The sequence below is a fragment of the Ailuropoda melanoleuca genome, chromosome 4 (assembly GCF_002007445.2).
Source record: "Ailuropoda melanoleuca isolate Jingjing chromosome 4, ASM200744v2, whole genome shotgun sequence".
In the NCBI taxonomy this organism is placed as follows: domain Eukaryota; kingdom Metazoa; phylum Chordata; class Mammalia; order Carnivora; family Ursidae; genus Ailuropoda; species Ailuropoda melanoleuca.
The window spans coordinates 137,973,447-137,992,686 of NC_048221.1; the positions used below are offsets into that span (position 1 = coordinate 137,973,447).

The 19,240-nt window shown below is 51.5% G+C and overlaps 1 protein-coding gene across 3 annotated transcripts in view; it reads right to left on the reverse strand.

The window, feature by feature from the left end:
- Window positions 1-3,146: 3,146 nt before the first annotated feature.
- ASAP2 (ArfGAP with SH3 domain, ankyrin repeat and PH domain 2) overlaps window positions 3,147-19,240 on the reverse strand; it is a 100,148-nt gene continuing 84,054 nt past the window's right edge. Inside the window, exons 17-24 of one of the 3 annotated variants that reach the window (XM_034659937.1) lie at window positions 17,251-17,440; window positions 15,822-15,907; window positions 13,888-14,003; window positions 12,802-12,869; window positions 11,442-11,555; window positions 9,411-9,663; window positions 6,771-6,905; window positions 3,147-5,492 (exon numbers count right to left, since the gene is read on the reverse strand). In XM_034659937.1, coding sequence (XP_034515828.1) covers window positions 5,317-5,492; window positions 6,771-6,905; window positions 9,411-9,663; window positions 11,442-11,555; window positions 12,802-12,869; window positions 13,888-14,003; window positions 15,822-15,907; window positions 17,251-17,440 — 1,138 coding nt within the window. In that variant the 3' untranslated portion in view covers window positions 3,147-5,316. The remainder of the gene's footprint in view (window positions 5,493-6,770; window positions 6,906-9,410; window positions 9,664-11,441; window positions 11,556-12,801; window positions 12,870-13,887; window positions 14,004-15,821; window positions 15,908-17,250; window positions 17,441-19,240) is intronic. The other 2 variants (XM_034659938.1, XM_034659939.1) reach the window with 2 other exon arrangements.

Consider the following 19,240-nt stretch of genomic DNA (forward strand, 5'->3'; position numbering starts at 1 on the left):
AAAATTCTAAATGTTAGAAACTTTGAAGGACAATGCTATAGCATTTGGGGAAAAAATGTGTTCAGAAGAATTTCATGTGAGAAACAATGACTTGGGTAAGACATCTAAACTATCTTCCCTTTTTTCTTTCACTCATGCTTCAAATATAGTTGACCCTTGGACACATGGAAGTTTGAAGTGCCACCGCCACCCCACTGCAGCTGAAAATCTGCGTCTAGTTTCTGACTCCCCAAAATCTTAACTACTAATAGCCTACTGTTGACCAGAAGCCTTACAGATAACATGAGCTGTAAGCTAACACATATTCTGGAAGTTATATGTATTAAATGTACTGTGTAAAGTAAGCTACAGAGAAGAAAATGTGAAAAAAAAATCATAGGGAAGAAAAAATACACTTAAGTGCTATCCTGCATTTATCAAAAAACAACCCTGTATAAGTGGACCCACGCAGCTCACCCCCACGTTGTTCAAGGGTCAACTGCGGTGCCCGCCAACTGTCAGGGAGCGCAGGCAGGCCAGGTGTCTGCACGGAAGTGTATGCACCAGGGTCCTGGCGTCCTCGGGGCGAAGCAGGACAGCTGTCTGACTCCTGCCCCCCTACTTGCCTCTTTTTTTGTTTAATGAAGAAACCAAGTGGCAGAAGTTGGTGAGTTGCAAAGTCATAGAAAGTGGCAAATGTGTGACTTGGGTCTATTTAAATGTAGTCAAGCATTTATGGAAGGCTTCAAAAGATGCATTGATTTTCACAGTGGGTAAATTATGTAAGTTACACACGGAGTATGATCTCAACAATGTAAACTACATAGGTAAGTGAAAGTCTAAAAGAAAACCACTGTAATACAATTGGTAAGACTGGGGGGGGTGCTGCTGAGATTATGGGCAGCGTTTACTCTCTTCTTTATACCTCACCTACTGTGCCCGCTTCCCCACCTCTCCCTTTGGTCACATGAGAGGAGAGAAAAGAATCCCAAGAAGCAGGTAAAATCAGGTAAGACTGTGCTAGAGAGGACACACACGTAGCAAGGACGTGCCCAATGCCGGGCACTGGCAGCCAACAGCCCCTGTTCTCAGAGCGCCTGACACCGGCAGGTTCTCATCTAGAACTTCAACACAGGGGTTGGTGTCTGAGAGAACAGCCCGTCTGCAGCTACGACAGGGGAAGAGGGGAGCAAGCTGAAGCAAGACGCAGACCCTGATGCAGGAACCCAGAGAAGCACAGCCTGTGGCCACTCAGTGTAGACGTGAGAGCGTCCTCCCTACCGCGTAACTCAGTAGCCGAGGAGACCGCGGACGTGCCGCTTGGACCAGGAAGGCAAGGATGTGCACATTATGCTTTGGAAAGAGATCTCACAAAGCAGCATTAAAAAAGTTCTGAGAGTCTTCTGGTTAAAAAAGGAAGACTGAAAAAAAATAAAAAAGGAAGACTGAAATACATTGACTTCCACTTTCTCCCAAGAAAAAAGATTAGACAAAACTTAAACCAAAAAAGTACAAAGAGAACCTGAAGAGGAAAGATTTTGGAAGCAGCCACCGGAGGGAGGAATCCTAACCATGCCAGCTCACCTGTGGAGGGGGACCCTTGAACAGTGAGGAAACCCTGAAGGACCCCCATCTGTGCTCTGAGCCCCCAAGACATATAAGCCCCTGGAGGGGAGGGGGTAAGGTGGGGCAATAAACACAAAGGTCGTCCCAAAATCTGCTCAAGGAGCTACTGAATCCCTAGATACCCAGCCCAACCCTGAGCAGCCTAGCAACTACCCTCCCTCAACCCACTCAAGACCAGAAGTTTCTATTCTTGGAGAGGGTAGAATAGAGGGTGTCTGGACTAGGGGCTACACCAGTGTGGTTTTTGGGAGCATCTTTAAAAAAATGGCAGACCCAGGGCACCTGGGTGGCTCAGTTGGTGAAGAGTCTGACTTTTGATTTCAGCTCAGGTCATGATCTCAGGATCCTGAGATTGAGCCCCGTGTTGGGCTCTGCCCTCAGCATGGAGTCTGCTTGAGATTCTCTCTCTCCTTCTGCCCCTCTCCCCACCTCTCTAGAAAAAAAGGGGGGGGACTAAGTAAAAGCTTAACTTTATTTCTATATTCAACTCCTAGAAAACCTGTTCCCTTCAGGCAAGAGACGAAGACTGTTCTCTAAGGAACCTGAGTTGTTCAAGAAAAAAGGCCCCAATGACCAAAGAGCTCTTCAGTGAAACTGCCCAGTGAGATGCCCACAGCCAAGCCCACACTGACAGCTCTGTGCATGAGGGTACAGTCTGCGATCAGTTTTAATACCTCAGCTGAAGTGGCAACTTTTGGGCAGGGAACACCAGATTTCTAGGAAAAAGCCTCTAACATAACAGAAGTGAAAACAAAGATAATGGACATGGAAGAAACAAATTATTCAGAAAAGCAAAAGCTAACATACACAAAAACACCACCCCAAACCCATCATTAACAATGTGAGATGAGAGAAAATGATTCCATGAAACAAACAGAATACTATTAACTTGAAAATTATATGATAGTTGACATGAAAAGCTCGGTAAAAGAACTGGAAGATACAATAAAGAAAATCTCCCAGAAGGCAGATTTAAAAAGAAAGCCAGCCTATGACCCAGCCATTGCACTACTGGGTGTTTTCCCCAAAGATACAGACATAGTAAAGAGAAGGGCCATATGCACCCCAATGTTCATAGCTGCATTGTCCACAATAGCCAAATCATGGAAGGAGCCGAGATGCCCTTCAACAGATGACTGGATTAAGAAGCTGTGGTCCATATATGCAATGGAATATTACTCAGCTATCAGAAAGAACGAATTCTCAACATTTGCTGCAACATGGACGGCACTGGAGGAGATAATGCTAAGTGAAATAAGTCAAGCAGAGAAAGACAATTATCATATGATTTCTCTCATCTATGGAACATAAGAACTAGGATGATCGGTAGGGGAAGAAAGGGATAAAGAAAAGGGGGGTAATCAGAAGGGGGAATGAAACATGAGAGACTATGGACTATGAGAAACAAACTGAAGACTTCAGAGGGGAGGGGGTGGGGGAATGGGATAGACTGGTGATGGGTAGTAAGGAGGGCACGTATTGCATGGTGCACTGGGTGTTATACGCAACTAATGAAGCATCGAACTTTACATCGGAATCTGGGGATGTACTGTATGGTGATTAACATAATATAATAAAAACAAAAAAAAGAAAGCAAGCCAGCCAGCCAGCCAGCCATGCAGAAATGGAAGCTAGGAGAGGGCAGAGTGCCGGCCCCTAGGCTGTACAGAGCTGCATTTCCAGCCCCGGCCTCCAGATGGAGCCCTGGCACCAGCTCTGGTGCGAGGCACCCTTTCGGGTACCCGCCCCCGTCCCCAGGAAGTAACCCTTGGCTGGGGATAAAGAAGGTGGTGTCAGAAGTAAAAAGGGTCTGGGTCTCCCACTCACCCCTTGGGGCTCCAGTACAAGCAAGAATATGGGCACTCAACTTCGTGTAAGAAGTCAACCGCCATATGTTAAACCACTGAGACTGATTCAGGGGGAGGCTGTTAGAGCTGTCAGCTTATCAGAATAAAGACAGAAAAGATGCTACAGGTACAGGAAAGGCCAAGGGAGTCTGATATCTGAATAATACAAGTCATATTAAAAGCAAGAAAAGAAAAAACAGAAATTAAGGCATTAAAAAAAATCAACAGAATTTCTCAGAACTGAAAGATGTAGCTTATATCCTGAAAGGCTCCATCATCTACCTGGTGGCATGGATGAAAACAGACCTGCCCTGGGGAGTCAGAGCCTCAGCAGGGACAGGAGGCCTGTCGGGGTGTGCCTGAGGTGGACAAGGCAGGCAGTTGCCTGGCGGGGCAGTGAGAGAGCCCCCAGCAGGGTGAATTAGACCTCCATGGGGGACCCTAGAGCTCAGCAGGGAGAGGGAGAGGTGGAGGCAGAGATGGGAGCCAGATTTCTCACCACTGAGAAGGGAGTAAGGAGCACAGAGAGAGAAATGATGAGCATGAACCCTGTGGTGCTCTGAAAACACTGCCCCCAAATTTCTTCCCGAGATCTGGAGTCTGTAACCACTCTGTGCTCCTGCACTGTCCCCACCTCAACCCTGAGTCTGGGTTCTGCCACTGTTTGATCCGTGACACACGGCAGAATTCTCCAGGGCTGTGCCTGTTTCTTGGGACGCGTGCTTGGGCCCAGCCACCATGATTCGAGGACGCCCTCACCACATGGAGAGGCCACGTACAAGTAAGTATTCCAGCACAGCCCCGGCCGACGGCCAGCACCAACCACCAGATGCATGGAGTGGAGAGGTGTATGAGCCCTTCACCCAGGAGTTGCTTTCTGTGTCGAACCATCCCCAGCCTCTGAGACTTTCCAGTTAGGGCCCCAGATATTGTGGAGAAAAGACAAGCTATCCTCACTATGCTGATCCAAATTCCTGACAGACAGCGTTTGGGAGCATAACAAAATGGTTGTGTCTTAGGTCGGTAAGTCTTGGTATGGTTTGAAATGGGAGACAGTGCGAACTCATGGATTTGAAGACGAGATAGAAATACAGAGATAAATGTGCTCACAAATGTTCATCTACATGGTCATCTATGCATATACGTGTGTGTATCCCTGGTTCTGACCCCTCAGAGGGCCTGCCTTGGAGTGGTGACCCTCCGAGAGCAGTGAGCACACACAGCACTCAGATCTTGGCTTCTAAGTATCACGGCCACTAAAAGAAACCGTTTTCCACTATCAGGATCCAGCTTGAGACCATGAACTGGATCCCTCTCTGGTAAAGGATGTTAAATTGACAAGTGGCAAACTTCGAATGGGGTCTGAGGACTGGAAGGTAGGAATGTGTCTTTGTTAATTTTCTGACTGTGCTGGCTGTATTGTGTTTATGCAGGAGAACATCCTAGTTTGTGGGAAATATACGCCCCATACTGCGGAGGATGCACGTAAGCAAGATAATCTTGTGAGTGAGCAACAAATTGAACCTAGAGGCCTAGCATCTTGACCTCAATTCCCGAAAAACCAGTGTCTGTACTAAACAGAAGTCTAAATTCATTATGTGGGTATAAGATATTACATTTGTATTACATTTTTACAGTTTAAGAATTCTTGGTAAGTTATTTTTAAGACACTTGACCCTGAAGGAGTAGTTAGGTGACACCTGAACTCAAACGTCATACAGTAGTAGCACTGGAGATTTCAAATGTTTGCACAGAAATTTCTGCAGACGAAGTAATGGGGCCATCGCCACTTGCAAGTTCCTTGAGTGCAAGAGGCAAGGAGGGCCATGTGGCCAGGCCCTGAGGGGGGCTTGAAGACAGGTGGTTACCCGGGAGTGGGCCTCTTCTGGGGGAGGCGGCTGGGCAGCTGGGGCGGCAGGGGTGGGGGCGGGGCTTTGCTCAGTGGGATCCCAGGCTGGGCCGGCTTGATCTGCTGGCTCAAGGCTTCTACCACACTGGGCGTTTTTGCTACTGGAGGGGGCGGTGTGGGAGCCAGGGGATCTGTGGAAAGAGAAAAGGAGAGGGATACAGAGGGTCAGACTTTGTCACATCCCCAGCCTTCTCACCAGAGGCTCTTCTGGTCAGGGCTTCCTTTTTTTTTTTTAATGCTAATTTCATAAGGGAAAACACCCTCCTTTCACTGTAGATTTTTAGAAAACCGTATTGGCAGGGAGTCCTTCCAAGCCTCAAGTAAGGATTAAAATGTTTCTAGGAGCCTGTGAGCATCTTCCTCTGTGGGGAAGCCACCTTGAGACCTGGAGAGACAGCAGCAGGAGGCTGAGGCTGGGGCTGGGTCCTCAGAGGACCTACGGGCCCTACCCACTCCAGGCTCCCAGCAGGTCAGTCTGAGATAGCCTGTAAAGAACGAACCCTGTAAAGTCTCCACAATCTGTGAGGGACCAAGGCAAAGAGGTTATTATTTATTTACAGACTCGGAGGCTGAGGCTCAGAGAAGTGACTTGCTTTCCCCAGAAGTCAGAGCGTTGGTAAGACAGGGAGCTGGGCCTTGAGCCCTTGGCTCCTTCCCCTGCTTCCCCCTCTGACAAACATTAGTGCTGCCCCCAGATATCCAGTGTCCTCATCCCCCATCCTTGTTGAGGCGGCGGCCATGCTCAGGACAGGACGGGGACACCCAAGGAGCCTTCCAGTGCCCCCAGCGCACGCACACGTGGTACTTACTGCAGCTGGGGCTGGGCTGCTTCTTGGGCTAAAAACTGCAGGAATGGCCTGGATACAACACTGTGCTCTCAAAGCCAGCCCTGAGAGACTGGAGCGCCTCCCTCCCACAGCCCACAGCAGGAAGGACATGGGCTCAGGGCTTGCCCCACTGATCCAGTAAGGCCATTCCTCTGCCCTCATCCCCTCCCCTAGGCCCTGGGCCTGTCACCCACATGTTGACATTGAAGAAAAACACATACCAGATCACATCCACATGTCTGTGCCCAAATACTGAGAACCACCAAATGGCCAGAGGAAATGAAGCCCTGGGCTGGTGCGTGAAAGGAAGGAATGTTGCTGAAGTGCACGGGAAGACAGAGGAGGAGAGTGTGTGAGCCCCTGAGGCGGGGGGCGGGATGCGGGGTGCGGGACAGACAGGCATCTGCAGCTGGGGAGGGCGGCTGGAGGGGCTGGCGGGGGGACACACAGGGCTGGGCTCCTGGCAGCATCTGCCTGCGGGTGTGCGGCTTCGCAGCTCTCCCCACGTGGCTGCCAAAAGCACCCCCCAGCCATCCAGATCCAAGAGCCCACTGGCAAGAAAGGAAAAAGGAGCAAACGTACTGGTAGATGTCACGCGGAGAGGGGGCAGCGGTGGATGGACAGCTGGCGGATCTGACGAAGATCGCTGCCTGCTTGCACCGTCCACACTTACAGAGTTTGTCTTCCACAGGGCGGTAGCGGAGGAGGCTGTCTGAACTGCACACACACCCACATGCACACGCACGCACATGCACACACACGCATGCACACGCACAGGAAGGCACGCACAAGCACAGAACAAAAACAGAAACAGAACACTGCATTATTGATCCTCTCTCTCAGAAAATGGTAAATATGACCCTTCTAGAATAGCATAATGACCGCAAACAGAATCCTGATTTTTAAATAATTCTTGTCTCTGGTATCTGGACGATAGAGACTTAGACACACCGAACCAATGATGTTTCTGGGAAAATTACCAGCTGGTTTTCACAGTCTTACTGATTTTCTTTCTCAAATATAAATACTGTTTGGGGAGGGACATGAAAACCACAGTGACACGTCCTGAGCACGGGGCTCAGGTTGCAGAACGTCTGCTTGCCTCTCCCCGCTCACTAAGTCTGCCCGTGGCTGTGTGAGGGTCACTGCCTGGCCCAAGGGAGCACCTCTTCTCAGAGCACAAGCAGAGAAGGGTGCAGACCAGAGACAGGTGAAGGGCTCCCCACCTCCTGCAAACATTTCTGGCTAAAAGTCAGCACACATGACATCCAGGGCCCAGCTGACACACTGGCGAGACAGCACCGCCTAGGTCACAGTCCTTCCTCTGCCCCCCCAGAGCTCCATGCACAGGGGTCACCAGTGTCTGAGGCTGTGCAGGGCCCACACAGGCGGCCAGGCCTAGGGAGGACTGCAGGCACACCTGTACGGGGCATTTCTGCTGTGGACAATGTCTGCCATGGCGCGGGCCAGGGCAATGCTGACTCCCTTTGCTGTTTGTTGTGTGGGGACTCCCTGCAGGCCAGGTGTGGACTAGACCCAGAACAAGGGGGACTGTTCGAGGGGCTACAGGGATGAAGGACAAACTACACCATCAAAGGAGGACATGAAGCTAACTACAAGAGTAGTTTCTTAAAAAAAAAAAAAATCCCAAATCCTCTCATTCTAAGACTTCAGGAAAGCAAAAAAAAAAAAAAAAAAAAAGAACAGTTTTCTATTCCTTTTACATGACCAACAGAGCAAAATAAAATCTTTTCTCTAATGACACACAAGTCAGCAAAAGCCATTAATGGGGTGGAGGTGACCAAATCATTTTAGCTCCAGCCTTATGAAATTAATACACGCACACGGGATATGGGAGGAGGTTGGGGAGACAAGAAGCCCCACAAGGACCTGACCATAGCTGCTGCTGTTGGCTACCATGGACCCTTCCCAGCCAGTGCAAGGAGGTGACAGGGAGGAGGGCAGCCGTGGGACCTGGCCTTGCAGCTTCTCTCCTGCTCAGGAATTGCCCCATCGAGTCCGGGGACGGCACTGCCTGAGGGGTGGGCACGCAGCGGCCATGGGCTCTGTGGGGGAGGTGAGGAGGCTGATTCTGGGGCCTGCCTGGGCAGCACCTGCTCTCCTCTTGGGGATTTACTCCTGGCATGTGATTCAGTGACCTAGACAACAGGCCCGTCAGCCTTTTCTGGGCCTCCCTAAGGGATCTCCCTGAGTGCTGGGGGCAGGACCACTGGGGGGGGGAGGCACAGGGCCAGCTGATGGCAGCTGCCGTATTTGCTCCCCCACCCAGGCCACAACCCTCACTCACCCCCTTCCCAGAGAGCAGCCACTGCACCACTGCAATTTGGGACTTATTTCTGGACCACCAGCAGCCCACAGCAGCCACGGTGCCTGGACACCACGCCCTGCGGGGCTCCGTCCCTCCCTCATGGGATGCCCTCTGGAGGCCACTGGCCATGGCTGGCAGCCCCAGCCCAGGGCTGTGCTGGCCGCTTGCTGGACATGCTTTCAAGGAGCAGAAGAGCCAGTTGGCCTTCAGTCCTGGGAAAATCACTTAACTTTTGGGGGGCCTCAGTTTCCATTTTCATAAAAAGAAAAACCAGCATCTGTTGAGCCGAACTCACTCAGTTGGGACCAAGTAACTAAGGTAAGCATAGCAAGCTTTGGCACTTAAGGCACTGGTCGGACCCGCAGGATTATTTTCTATTTTTACAACACGGTTGAGTATCGTTCACCAAATTAGCATCTTTTTATCCTTCATTTCATGGGGATCACAGAGATAAAAAAATAATCACAGGCACCACAAGCTGGCTGAATGCAGGCTGGACGAAAGGAAACCGGAAAGAATGAAGGCAGAGGGAAGGGTAGTGAGTAGTAAAAGCAGAGAAAAAAGGAACAGAAAGAAGGTCTGCAGGAAAATGTCTCACAGGACCAGCATCACGAGCTGAGCCACCCACCTCAGGCCTGCCCGGGCGGAGTCCCCGCACTCCCCACGTGACACAGATGCCACACCTCCGCCCGGAACAAGGATCAAGTCAGATGCTCTACCCCCTTCCAGCACCCTAAGAATGAAGAGCTCCTTTAGGATGTCAACAACATAACTCTAAGTCAAACCCCACCCCCCAATGTCATCTAGCAGGGGGCAAAGCAACTATAAACTTCCCAACGCAAAAACCAAACCACACCCTTCGTGTACCGGCAGGAGCCACAGCAGTTCCGTACCTTTGGCAACGTTCCGTGGGGGCAGCGGGGGCGCGCTGGCGGTGCTGGGGGCCACAGGCTGGGTGGATGGCGGGCTGCCACTGAGGATCGCGCCGTACGTCTCGTTCTGCAGGATGCTGGGCACAAAGCTCCTCTGCTTGTCCTTGGCCAGGCTGGCAGCATCTCTGGCCAAAGATGCGGCACTGGACTGCAGCTGGTTGGAGCCCAGCTGGTAGAAGCTGACGGGCCGGTCTTCTCGCCGGCTGGGGCTGGGCTGCAGAGGGGTGGGAAATGCACACACACCGACCTCTCGGTCACAGCGTCTGCTCTACTGGCGACCACCTCGTGCACACCGCTGCTACTTGGGCAGGTGCACTTTGGGCGCTCAACTGTTACATGGGAGCCACAAGATTTGAAAGTTATTCTTATCATGTCTCTTCATAGAGACACTCCCCCCGCCCCAAAAACCATGATTTATAATTTACAATTCTCCATTCTGTGAAGGATTGAAAATATAGGCTATTTCATCTTTGCTCGCCAGAGTTATCTTAACCTAGATCTGTGTTTTCACTGCATTTCCTGTTTGTAAACACACTTTCAACTGAGCACCCAGTTGCAATCAATCCCCAACAGCTAGGCGGCAAATTCAGGAGGGATCGATGCTTTCTTCCCTAATGAACTGAACTCTCGAGATTCCTCTAACTTGGAGTCAGCAAACCATGGCTTGTGGGCCACCACTGGTTTTTATAAACAAAGTTTTATTAGAACACCACCATGTCTAGTCATTTACATACTGTTTATGTCTGCTTTCAAGCTACTGTGGCACACAGGAGTAGCAGATACAGTACTGGCTGTCTTCCCCACCACCCCTCACAGGATCACCTGCCCAGTCAAGGCTCTGGCCGATCCAATGGCTCAAACTCAGCTCAGCTACGCAGAACTTGATGGCTAGTTCCCTTCACATATATTTTAAATTCAACAGAGCCCGTGGCTGTATGAACTATACCGACCGCTGCTGGAAACAGGGAGTGGGTGGGTGAGTGTCAGCACCTGCTGTCAGACTTTTACTTGGACTATGTGACCTGCTGGGTCCTACTACCCTGATGTGTGGACTTGCCCTGAGGCTGATGTTTCCAATCTTTTGTTTAGGGTGGGTAAGTATAACATTAGTCAGCTCTTCTCACTTGGACACCATTTTATAGCTAACTCAGTGGAGAAGTTTCTTAATCTAAGAGATAGTAAGTATGGATGTTAACGGCTCCACAACAAGGATAGCCAAGGAGGTTTTGGAAATGCCACGTATGTATATAATCAGACAACCTCAGTGCACATTAGGACACTCAAGTCCTACAGTAAAAATAGAAAACTTTACATGGCATTCCCCATGAATTTCCTAGCAGCTAGGAGCGTGGGCTCTGGAGTCAGTCTGCTGGAGTCTGACTCAGCTCTGAGACCCACGTGAAAGTGGCAACCTGCCAGGGGGTCCCCCCAAGTGTGCAAAACAGAGTGTCACGAGCAGGGATCTGGACTCGGAGGCCAGTGCCCTCTGTCTGGCCTCAAGCTGGTCTCTAAATACTGGCTTCGCTGTAGCTGAGTCAACATCTCTTGACGCTTCTGTGACCCAATGTGATAAAGGAAAAAGTTGGACCCAGAGCTCTAATGGTCATTTAATTCTAGCTAAGGTTTTGATGATCAACTGGGTGAACATGACCTGTGATGCTGGGGACCCCTGGCTCTTTGTCGCAACCACAGTGCGAGAGCTTCCTCCAAAACCCACTAGAAACAAAGGCCCCCCCATATGTTTCCCTCAGATCAGAAGGTGAGCAGCAGATGACACAAGTAACGTTCCTGTAAATCAACACGTGTAGGAGCTGGGAGACCGCTGGCAGCTGCAGGAAGGCCGAAACCAAACAGCTACTGAGATCATTGGAAGCAAAGAGTTAACTCTACTTTTTGTACAAAACCACTCTGCACCTGATTATACTCTAGGAGCCACACTGCTCGGAGCGGAGCTCATTACAACACTCCCGGCGTCCTGCAGCCCGCACTGACCTGCAATTTCTCGTCCACATCGTCATCACTCTCATCCAGGTCTTCATGGAGCAGTCGCCACTCGTACTCGACGTGGACGTGAGAGTTAAACCTCCCAGATAAGGCCTGGGTCAGCTGAGAAGATGAAGGGCTGTCAGTGACGTCTCCCGTGAGGCGGGCACCCATGGGCAGTGGGAGGAGGGGAGGCACAGACTCTCCGGGGCAAGTAGGACCCTCCCTACTTCACCGGGACCTTGAAACACCAACCTCGAAACTCCCACTTGGTGCTCTGTAAACTGTAAAGCGCTGTGCGCAGGCGAGGGCAATTTGAGATCTAAAGGCTAATGGTTGGCCTGCAGGTACTGACAGGCACACATGGGAGCAAACTCAATAGAGGACAACGTACGTGTCCACTAACTGTTAACTATTCTTGGCCAGCATGAGAGATTAAGCCCCAAGAAAAAGGATGTGAATGGCTATTCTCCCAATTCTCTCAAGGAAGGTAGACAACCAGTTCCATGTTAAATACACAGGAGAGAAGCGAATTCATCAGACTCAGTGGGTATCTTAGCGTGTAAGCCCTTAATTTCCTCCACAGCCAGAGAGTAGCTGTGTGACCCTAGGCAAGCTCCTTAACCCTTGTCTGCCTGTTTCCTCATCTGTAAAATAGGGATAATAGAAGAAACCATGTCATAAGGTGGCTCTCGAGATTAGGTGAGTGGCTCTGAGGTACTGAGAACAGCACCTCTCACTCATATGACACTTCCACAGTACTTACTGTCAGTAGTCCTATTTACTGCACACGTACTGAGCTTCACACAGGGCAAGGTTAATTCTTGCCACAACCTCGCAAACTGGTATAATGGATCCACTTTACAAATAAGGAAACAGTGCGAAAGCTGGCATTGGCGTGACCTCCCCGTGTCACAGTGGGAGCCCCTACAATGCCTGACCCCGTGGGCTCTGTCCACTGGCCACACCGCCTTTCCTTCTAGAACAGGACAGGAAAAGATGGTGCAGAATAACCCAAATGGTTTGAGATCGGGGAACTAAACACGCACACCAGCTTTGGATGCCGCTGCAAGGGGAAGAGCTAGCGGCTTAGAGACTCCAGAGAAGAGCCGGAGCCGTGGTAGCCTCTGGATCTCTGCTCCACTTGCCCCAGGGAATGCCACGTGTCAAACCAGCAAATTCCGACTTGTGTTCCAAGCGTCACTACGAGGGGAGTGGTCACCTCCTCTCCAAAGACTCCCCGAGTATGCTTCCTCCTGGTTGTCCCCTCTGGGGTCCAAATGCGGGAAGACCCTCTTCACAGAGGGAAGGGCCCCTCCCCGGCCCAGGCAGGGTGCCTTCCCTTGGTCCATGCTGGAGGGAGACTCACCAGCTCCTCGCAGTGCTCGTGCCTGAGGCGTCTGGCGATGTCCAGTGGCGTCTCTCCGGACTCATTAGCTAAAAGGCAGGGCAACACAAGGAGGCGTCACGGCAAAAATAAGCAAAGGTCTCATACCAAGAAGACACAGGCAGGCAGCACGGAGTGAAACTGCGCATGACTGATGAGATGCTCAGTGTGCAGCAGGGAGGGCTGCACTGGCCTTCCAATTCTACAGAACCACAGCAGCGTATGGTCAGTGAGACTTTAAAAGACCATTTGCGCTCACCACGGAAGCAGAACTGAACTCCTTCTCAGTAGTTTGTAAATCTGAAACTGTGATTTTCTTCCAAATAAGCCTCCATCAACAATGTTTGGTTCTTGATAAAGAAAGAAAGAAAGAGAAAGAAAGAAAGAGAAAGAAAGAAAGGAAAAAAAAAGAAAGGAAAGAAAGAGAAAGAAAGAAGAAAGAAAGAAAGAAAAAAAGAAGAAAGAAAGAAAGAAAGAAAGAAAAAGAAAGAAAGAAAGAAAGAAAGAAAGAAAGAAAGAAAGAAAGAAAGAAAGAAAGAAAGAAAAACTTGGCTCAAACAGGTGTGTGCCTTCTTTCTGTTCTCTTTGCTCTCTGTTCAATGGCTCTTCAGAAACACTTCCTCACGACACGATCACAGCTGCCTGCTCTCAGGCTGGCTGTTGGTGCATCAGGGTCCCCTGGCGGAGGGAGGGATGAAGGCCCAGCAGATCAGGGTCCCTCGTGGAGGAGTCTCGGTGCAGGAGGGGCAGTGAACAGTAACTTCCGGTAAAGCTTCCCCCCAGAGCCAGGAAGGGGTTAAGCCTGATCCTGGCTGGGTGTTCTGAAGAGGAGGGCAAGATGCCCCAAACCTTGTTCAAGTTCACCGCAGCACGAGGCATCTGCCAGGCCTGTGCTCAGCCTCTCATCACCTACAGAGCGCCTGCCCGTGAGGGGACATCTGCGATGTCCCAGATGGAGGGAAACCGCCGACAAACATGGGACCACAGAAGCCTTGTGGGGCCTGGGGGGGGCAGGATGTGGGTCTCCTTGGCTGACAAGAGCCCAGGCCGGAGCCCAGGCCTGCTCACCCGTCTCGATGGAGGCCTTCCCCCGCAGCAGGAGCTTGAGGCACTCGGCGTTGTCCGTCAGGCAGCAGTAGTGCAGGGCGGTGCTGCCCTTCCCCGTCTGCTTATCCAGGTTCCCACTGGCCAAGAACAGGGGCAGAGGAAGAGAAAGGTCAGTGAGTCACAGGCCAGGGGACCTGCACTGCCCAGCCAGGCAGGGGCCTGGGCACGTGAGCAGGAGAGGCAGCAAGCCGTCGAACCACCGAGTGGGGGATTTCTCGCAACCCTCCTCCGCGGTGGAGGGTCGGGGCTCTAGGCCTGCTCGCGCAGATGAGGCGGTCTTGGCGTGAGGCCAGCAGGGAACTAGTGACAACGGCGAAGGCCAGACAGAGGCACCCGTGTTGCTGCTGAGCAGGGGCCAGGGGTGCATCCTGCCTCCTCCAGGGCCGCCCCGAAACACGGCACCCTCCCGCTTCTCCCTCAGTGCCCAGGGGCTGAAGGTCTGTCTGGGTCTCAAGAAGCCCGTGTGACTTGCCATCCTGTTCCGCAGAAGGACAGGGGGAGCTTTTTTCATCATAATATTGACACTCTTGCCAGGAAGGGGAAGAGCCACTTTTCCAAAGCCCAGAATGCGAAAACGCCTGAGTCTGTGGGCCCCAGACTGCCCTGAAAACAGCCAAAGGGGCAATCATGAGATTCCAAAAGTCCTTCCAGGGTAGAACAAGACCGGCTTATCCCCGAAGACACTGTGCTCCTCAGACAAAGCCACTCAACCTAGCGGTGGAGGCAGCCCTGGAACGCGGCTGTCCTTCTGAGCAGGAGGGACAGTGGGGCTGTGTGGCCCCTGGAGGGACAGATGGGGGACAGTCAGCAGGTGATACCCACTGCTCTCATCAAAACAGAACCTGCTACACTTTCAGGGTGAAAATAAGCCTCATCTTCTGATCTCTCCCCTCTTCCTGCTGCCCTCCTTCCAGTGTAGAAGAAAAGAAATCAGGATTTCCCTTCTCATGCTCCAAGTTTCCACTGAGGGAGGATGGTGTCACTGAGCTGTTTCATCCACTGTCCACTGAGCCACAGTGACGCGCTGGGCACGGGGCGGGGGCACCCCAGCTCCCACAGAGGGGGCCTTCCACTGAGTCCAGCAAACTGCTGACCTGCCTCCAGCTCCTCTCCTCTGGCCATCTCCCCCCCACCCCCCGCCCCAGGAACAGCAGGGGAAAGGCCGAAATGCAAAACAGGACCTTGCTTTTGCATGGTAGAATTTTCCACTCCATTTGGAGCAATTTCAGTGGCTTCTGACCAGCACTTCCGCTTCCACACACCTCAAGCCATGATCAGGGAGTCAAGACACACCGTGACGGGTCTCTATGGTTGGCCTGCTGCCCCAGGCAGGCGGTGCACCCAGGTGAGGCGGAATGCACGAGACAACAGGACTATGGAGCCGGGTAAGCGCACTCGCACATTCTTTAAAGGGAACTTCTAATTAAAAAATAGACACAACTTTTCAAACCAGACAAAATGCCCACAGTCCAGTGATGCGGTTTACAACCTCAGCTCAGGCGGGTGGCTCAAGTATGCATCTTCTATGCGTCCCTTTTACTCTCCCCACTGCTCAGGGCACCCAGCCTGGGTCTCGTGAGACACTCGGGGGACAAGCGTGGGAAGGGCTCTGTGCACACAGGTGGTCGTGGGGGCCACACACAGTTTGCCCTCCAGGGCCCAGAACTCAGCAGATGGGCCCTGCAGATACCAAGGGTCTCTGTCCTCACGCTCTAGGGCTTTTTTGGGATGACGCTGGAATACCCCACTCCTGGCAGCACTTTTCCTGTCCCATGGTTCATGGTCAGGCCTGGGAAATCCCAGCATCTTGGCCACAAATGAGGGAGGAACCTGATCCTTCCTTGGAGACACCAAGGAACAAAATCAAACGCCTCCCCTAATTTTAGAACACCTACCTGTTCTGAACTAAAAAGTCTACAATGTGGAGAGAAGTCCGGTCCACCGATCTGACTGCAAGATGGAGGGCAGTTTCATCTGGCTCCTGAAGACCAAACAGAAACATTCTAGAATTCCAAGGGGAGCATTCAGTTTTGTGTCCAATGTGAGTGAAATCGTGTATCTCTCTTCTGAAAGCCTTTTATTCTTTCTTTCAAAACATTAATCTCTAAGGTACATGGCCCCTTTAATCTCCAGGGGAAACTCTGTCCTTGTGAACCTGCAATTTTGAGACTGGTCCTCCTTCCTCCACAGGAAGTAACGAGAAATTCAGGGCTTTCATCTCCGAGTCCCCTCAATCTCTGTATCCCTATCCCCGCACTACTAACAGAAGGTGTTACCTGTAAGGGGGTGGTCTTCGTTCAGACACCAGGAAGATTCCCCGGGCCTCCTTACCCAGTCTCTAATGCCTGTGTTCATGTTTTTCATTCTATACTGACAGAGAGGGCCATCAGTGCTAATGCCCAGACTGCCTCCAATTTATACTAGGGGACACCTGACCCCACTGCCTTTTCTCAGAGTGATTCTGGCAGGTGGGAGAGGACAGACCAGAGGAGGGTTGTCTCAGATATGTGGGTGGGCGAGAGAGCTGAAGGCAAAGGAAATATCCATGCAATGGGGAACATGGGGCAAAGAGGGAGGTGCCCCCAATCCATCTGCCTGGCCTGTCCAGCCAGCCAGGGTCACTCCCCTGTCCTCTGGCCGCAGGCTCCGAGCTGAGCATGCTCTGCCCTGGACCACCTGGGCTTGACTTCTCTCTCTCTTAAACGTGGAATATCAAGCTCCATATGACGTGTGCTCGGACTGCTAAGGGTAACAGCCCAGCACCCTGCGCCTTCATTATGACGCTAAGGAGGCTTCTAGGAAATGTGTGTGTGTGTCTACAAGGTCACCCATGGAAGAGAATTAGGATACGTGCCAACCTGTGACACTGGTAACCGGGTTCCTGTAGACTCGATCCTGACAGTAAGATCCCACCCCACCTTAAGACTTCACCCTCTCAACAGGATTCTCCCAGGAGACTGGGGGATGTCCCTCTTCTCCTCTTCCCTCCCAGAGGAGGGCGCAGGGAAGGGAGCAGGCTGGGGAGCTCTCCTTCCCAGAGGCCTCAGCAGCTGCTACTGAATGTCTGGATCCCTGCTCACCAGAGACAGGACCTCTCTCAGGTTGCTCGGGTCCCTGAGAAGATGCTCCCTCCCGGCAAGGACTGGCCTTTCCTTCCAGCGCTGGCGGTCTATTTTTAAGAATAAACCACCAATTTCTTCCCCTGAACTCAATGCTGTCTTCCTTCAGAGAGCTATACTACTTTGTCAGCATTTCTGATTATACTGCCTTGCCACTCCTCCCCCCTTCTTTTCTTTCTTTAAAAGGAGCAGGCCACACTCTTACATGTCCGTTGGCCAGTGGGATTTTTTCTGTAAGATCCACACCGTCAGCATACGCTTGGAGTAATCCAAAAATATCTCTTGTTTTGACGGCCTCACAAAGGCTGTGAAGTTTTGCTGCATTATCTGCATGCCTTTTCCTTGCATATTTCCTCTCGATGTACTTGGCAGTAATGTAGTCCTTTCTGGCATTCCTGAAATCAAGCATAATTGCCTTGTAAATGATTAAGGGCCTCTATTCAAACCTATCTAACCTTCAACCATCTGGAACAATTTTTAAAAATCCTGCCCACACCCTTGTGCAGGAAGCGCTGGTGTGGAGGAAGGGGGATGCTGTGTGACCACGGCAGCACCAACATCCAGGGACACCTGGAGCCCTTTTAAGAAGCACTGACATCTCCCAGTTTCCAACCCAAGAGGCCTCAGGGCCCAGGTCGGGGTGCCTGGGCCTTACTCAGGGGCCAACAGTAGTCGGCCAGGTTAGGTGGACTGGGAGGCCGTCCGCAAGGGTGAGGACGCTATCTTCTCAGTCCCGGGCACCGTGTCTGGCAGAAGAGGCATGCACCACGTCTGATGAGCCAGAACAAACAGTCAGTCTCTGCCGTCTGTGTTCTGGCCTTCCCGTGGCCCTGTATTCAAGACTCCGCCTCCCCACAGACCATGGAGTGGCAGCAACTCTGGGAAGCCAAAAGCAGCACGGGTTCAAACCCGCCCTCATCACACTGACGTGTGTCCCAGGACAAGCACTCCATTCCAGAGGCCTCAAGTCTTATTCGTGCAAGTGTGTGCTACACAGCCTGGTGCAATAGTGACAAGTACATGAACTGACATTTGCAGGGCACACGGTGGGTCCTTAGGATGCTGGGACTTGCTGATGAACTTCAAAGACAGAGAGCAAGAAAAACAGTAGCTCCTGGTCGGGACTCTCTGCATTTTACTCCAACGACTTAACAAGTAACAGCCGAACAATAAAAGACGTGGACAGGATTTTTGAGAGGCACAATAATGTTAAGTTGTTGAATAATGCCAAGTTGCCTGTGGCCATCAGGGGAGCAGGGTCAGGGGGCAACCCAGAAACCCAACAGCTGATGAATGGACAGACAAAATGTGGTCTCTCCACACAGCCACACAAGGGAACAAAGTGCCGACACAGGCTGCTACGTGGACGAGCCCTGAAAACATTCCTCCAGGTCAAAGAAGACACACGAGGCCACACTCTGTATGATCTCACGTACACGGGATACCTGGAAGAGGAAAATCTGCGGGGACAGAAGGTGGGTTAGCAGGGCCTGGGGGGTGAGGGGGTGCTGGTTAACAGGTGCAGGGTTTTGTTTTGGGGGGATGAAAATGTTCTGAAATTGTGGTAATGGGGCGCCTGGGTGGCTCAGTCGGTTAAGTGCCTTCAGCTCAGGTCATGATTTTGGGGTCCTGGGGTCGAGTTCCATGTTGGACTCCCTGCTCAGCGGGGAATCTGCTTCTCCCCCTGCCCCTTCCCCCCCACCTCTCGTGCTCGTTCTCTCAAATAAATAAAATCTTTAAATAAAATAAAATGGTGGTGATGGATGCACACTCCGTGAACATGTGAATAATACTGAATTTACATTTAAATGGGTGAACTGTATGGTATATGAATATTTCAATATAGCTGTTAAAAAAAAGCATGTCAGAGAAAACTAAATTGCACCAACAATACAAAAACTTCACTTTGGCCAACAGATGTACAGAGACGCAGGGAGAATGGCATTACAGGATCAAGGCCCTTGGCTTCTTTCTGGAAACTACTCTTTCTGCCAGTGTCAAGTACCCTGAAGTTTCAAAAAGTTGGGTAGGGGGGGTGGAAGGGAAAGCCAGGACCTGGTGGTCAGCTCCGAGAAACGGCACGGCCTGGACTCAGTCAGACAGCCACTCAGACCGGCTCTGCCGGCTCCACTGGAGGGCACCGTGGGCAAGCCCTTCCCCTGACACCACCTGCTCACAGCACTGCCGCAGGTTAC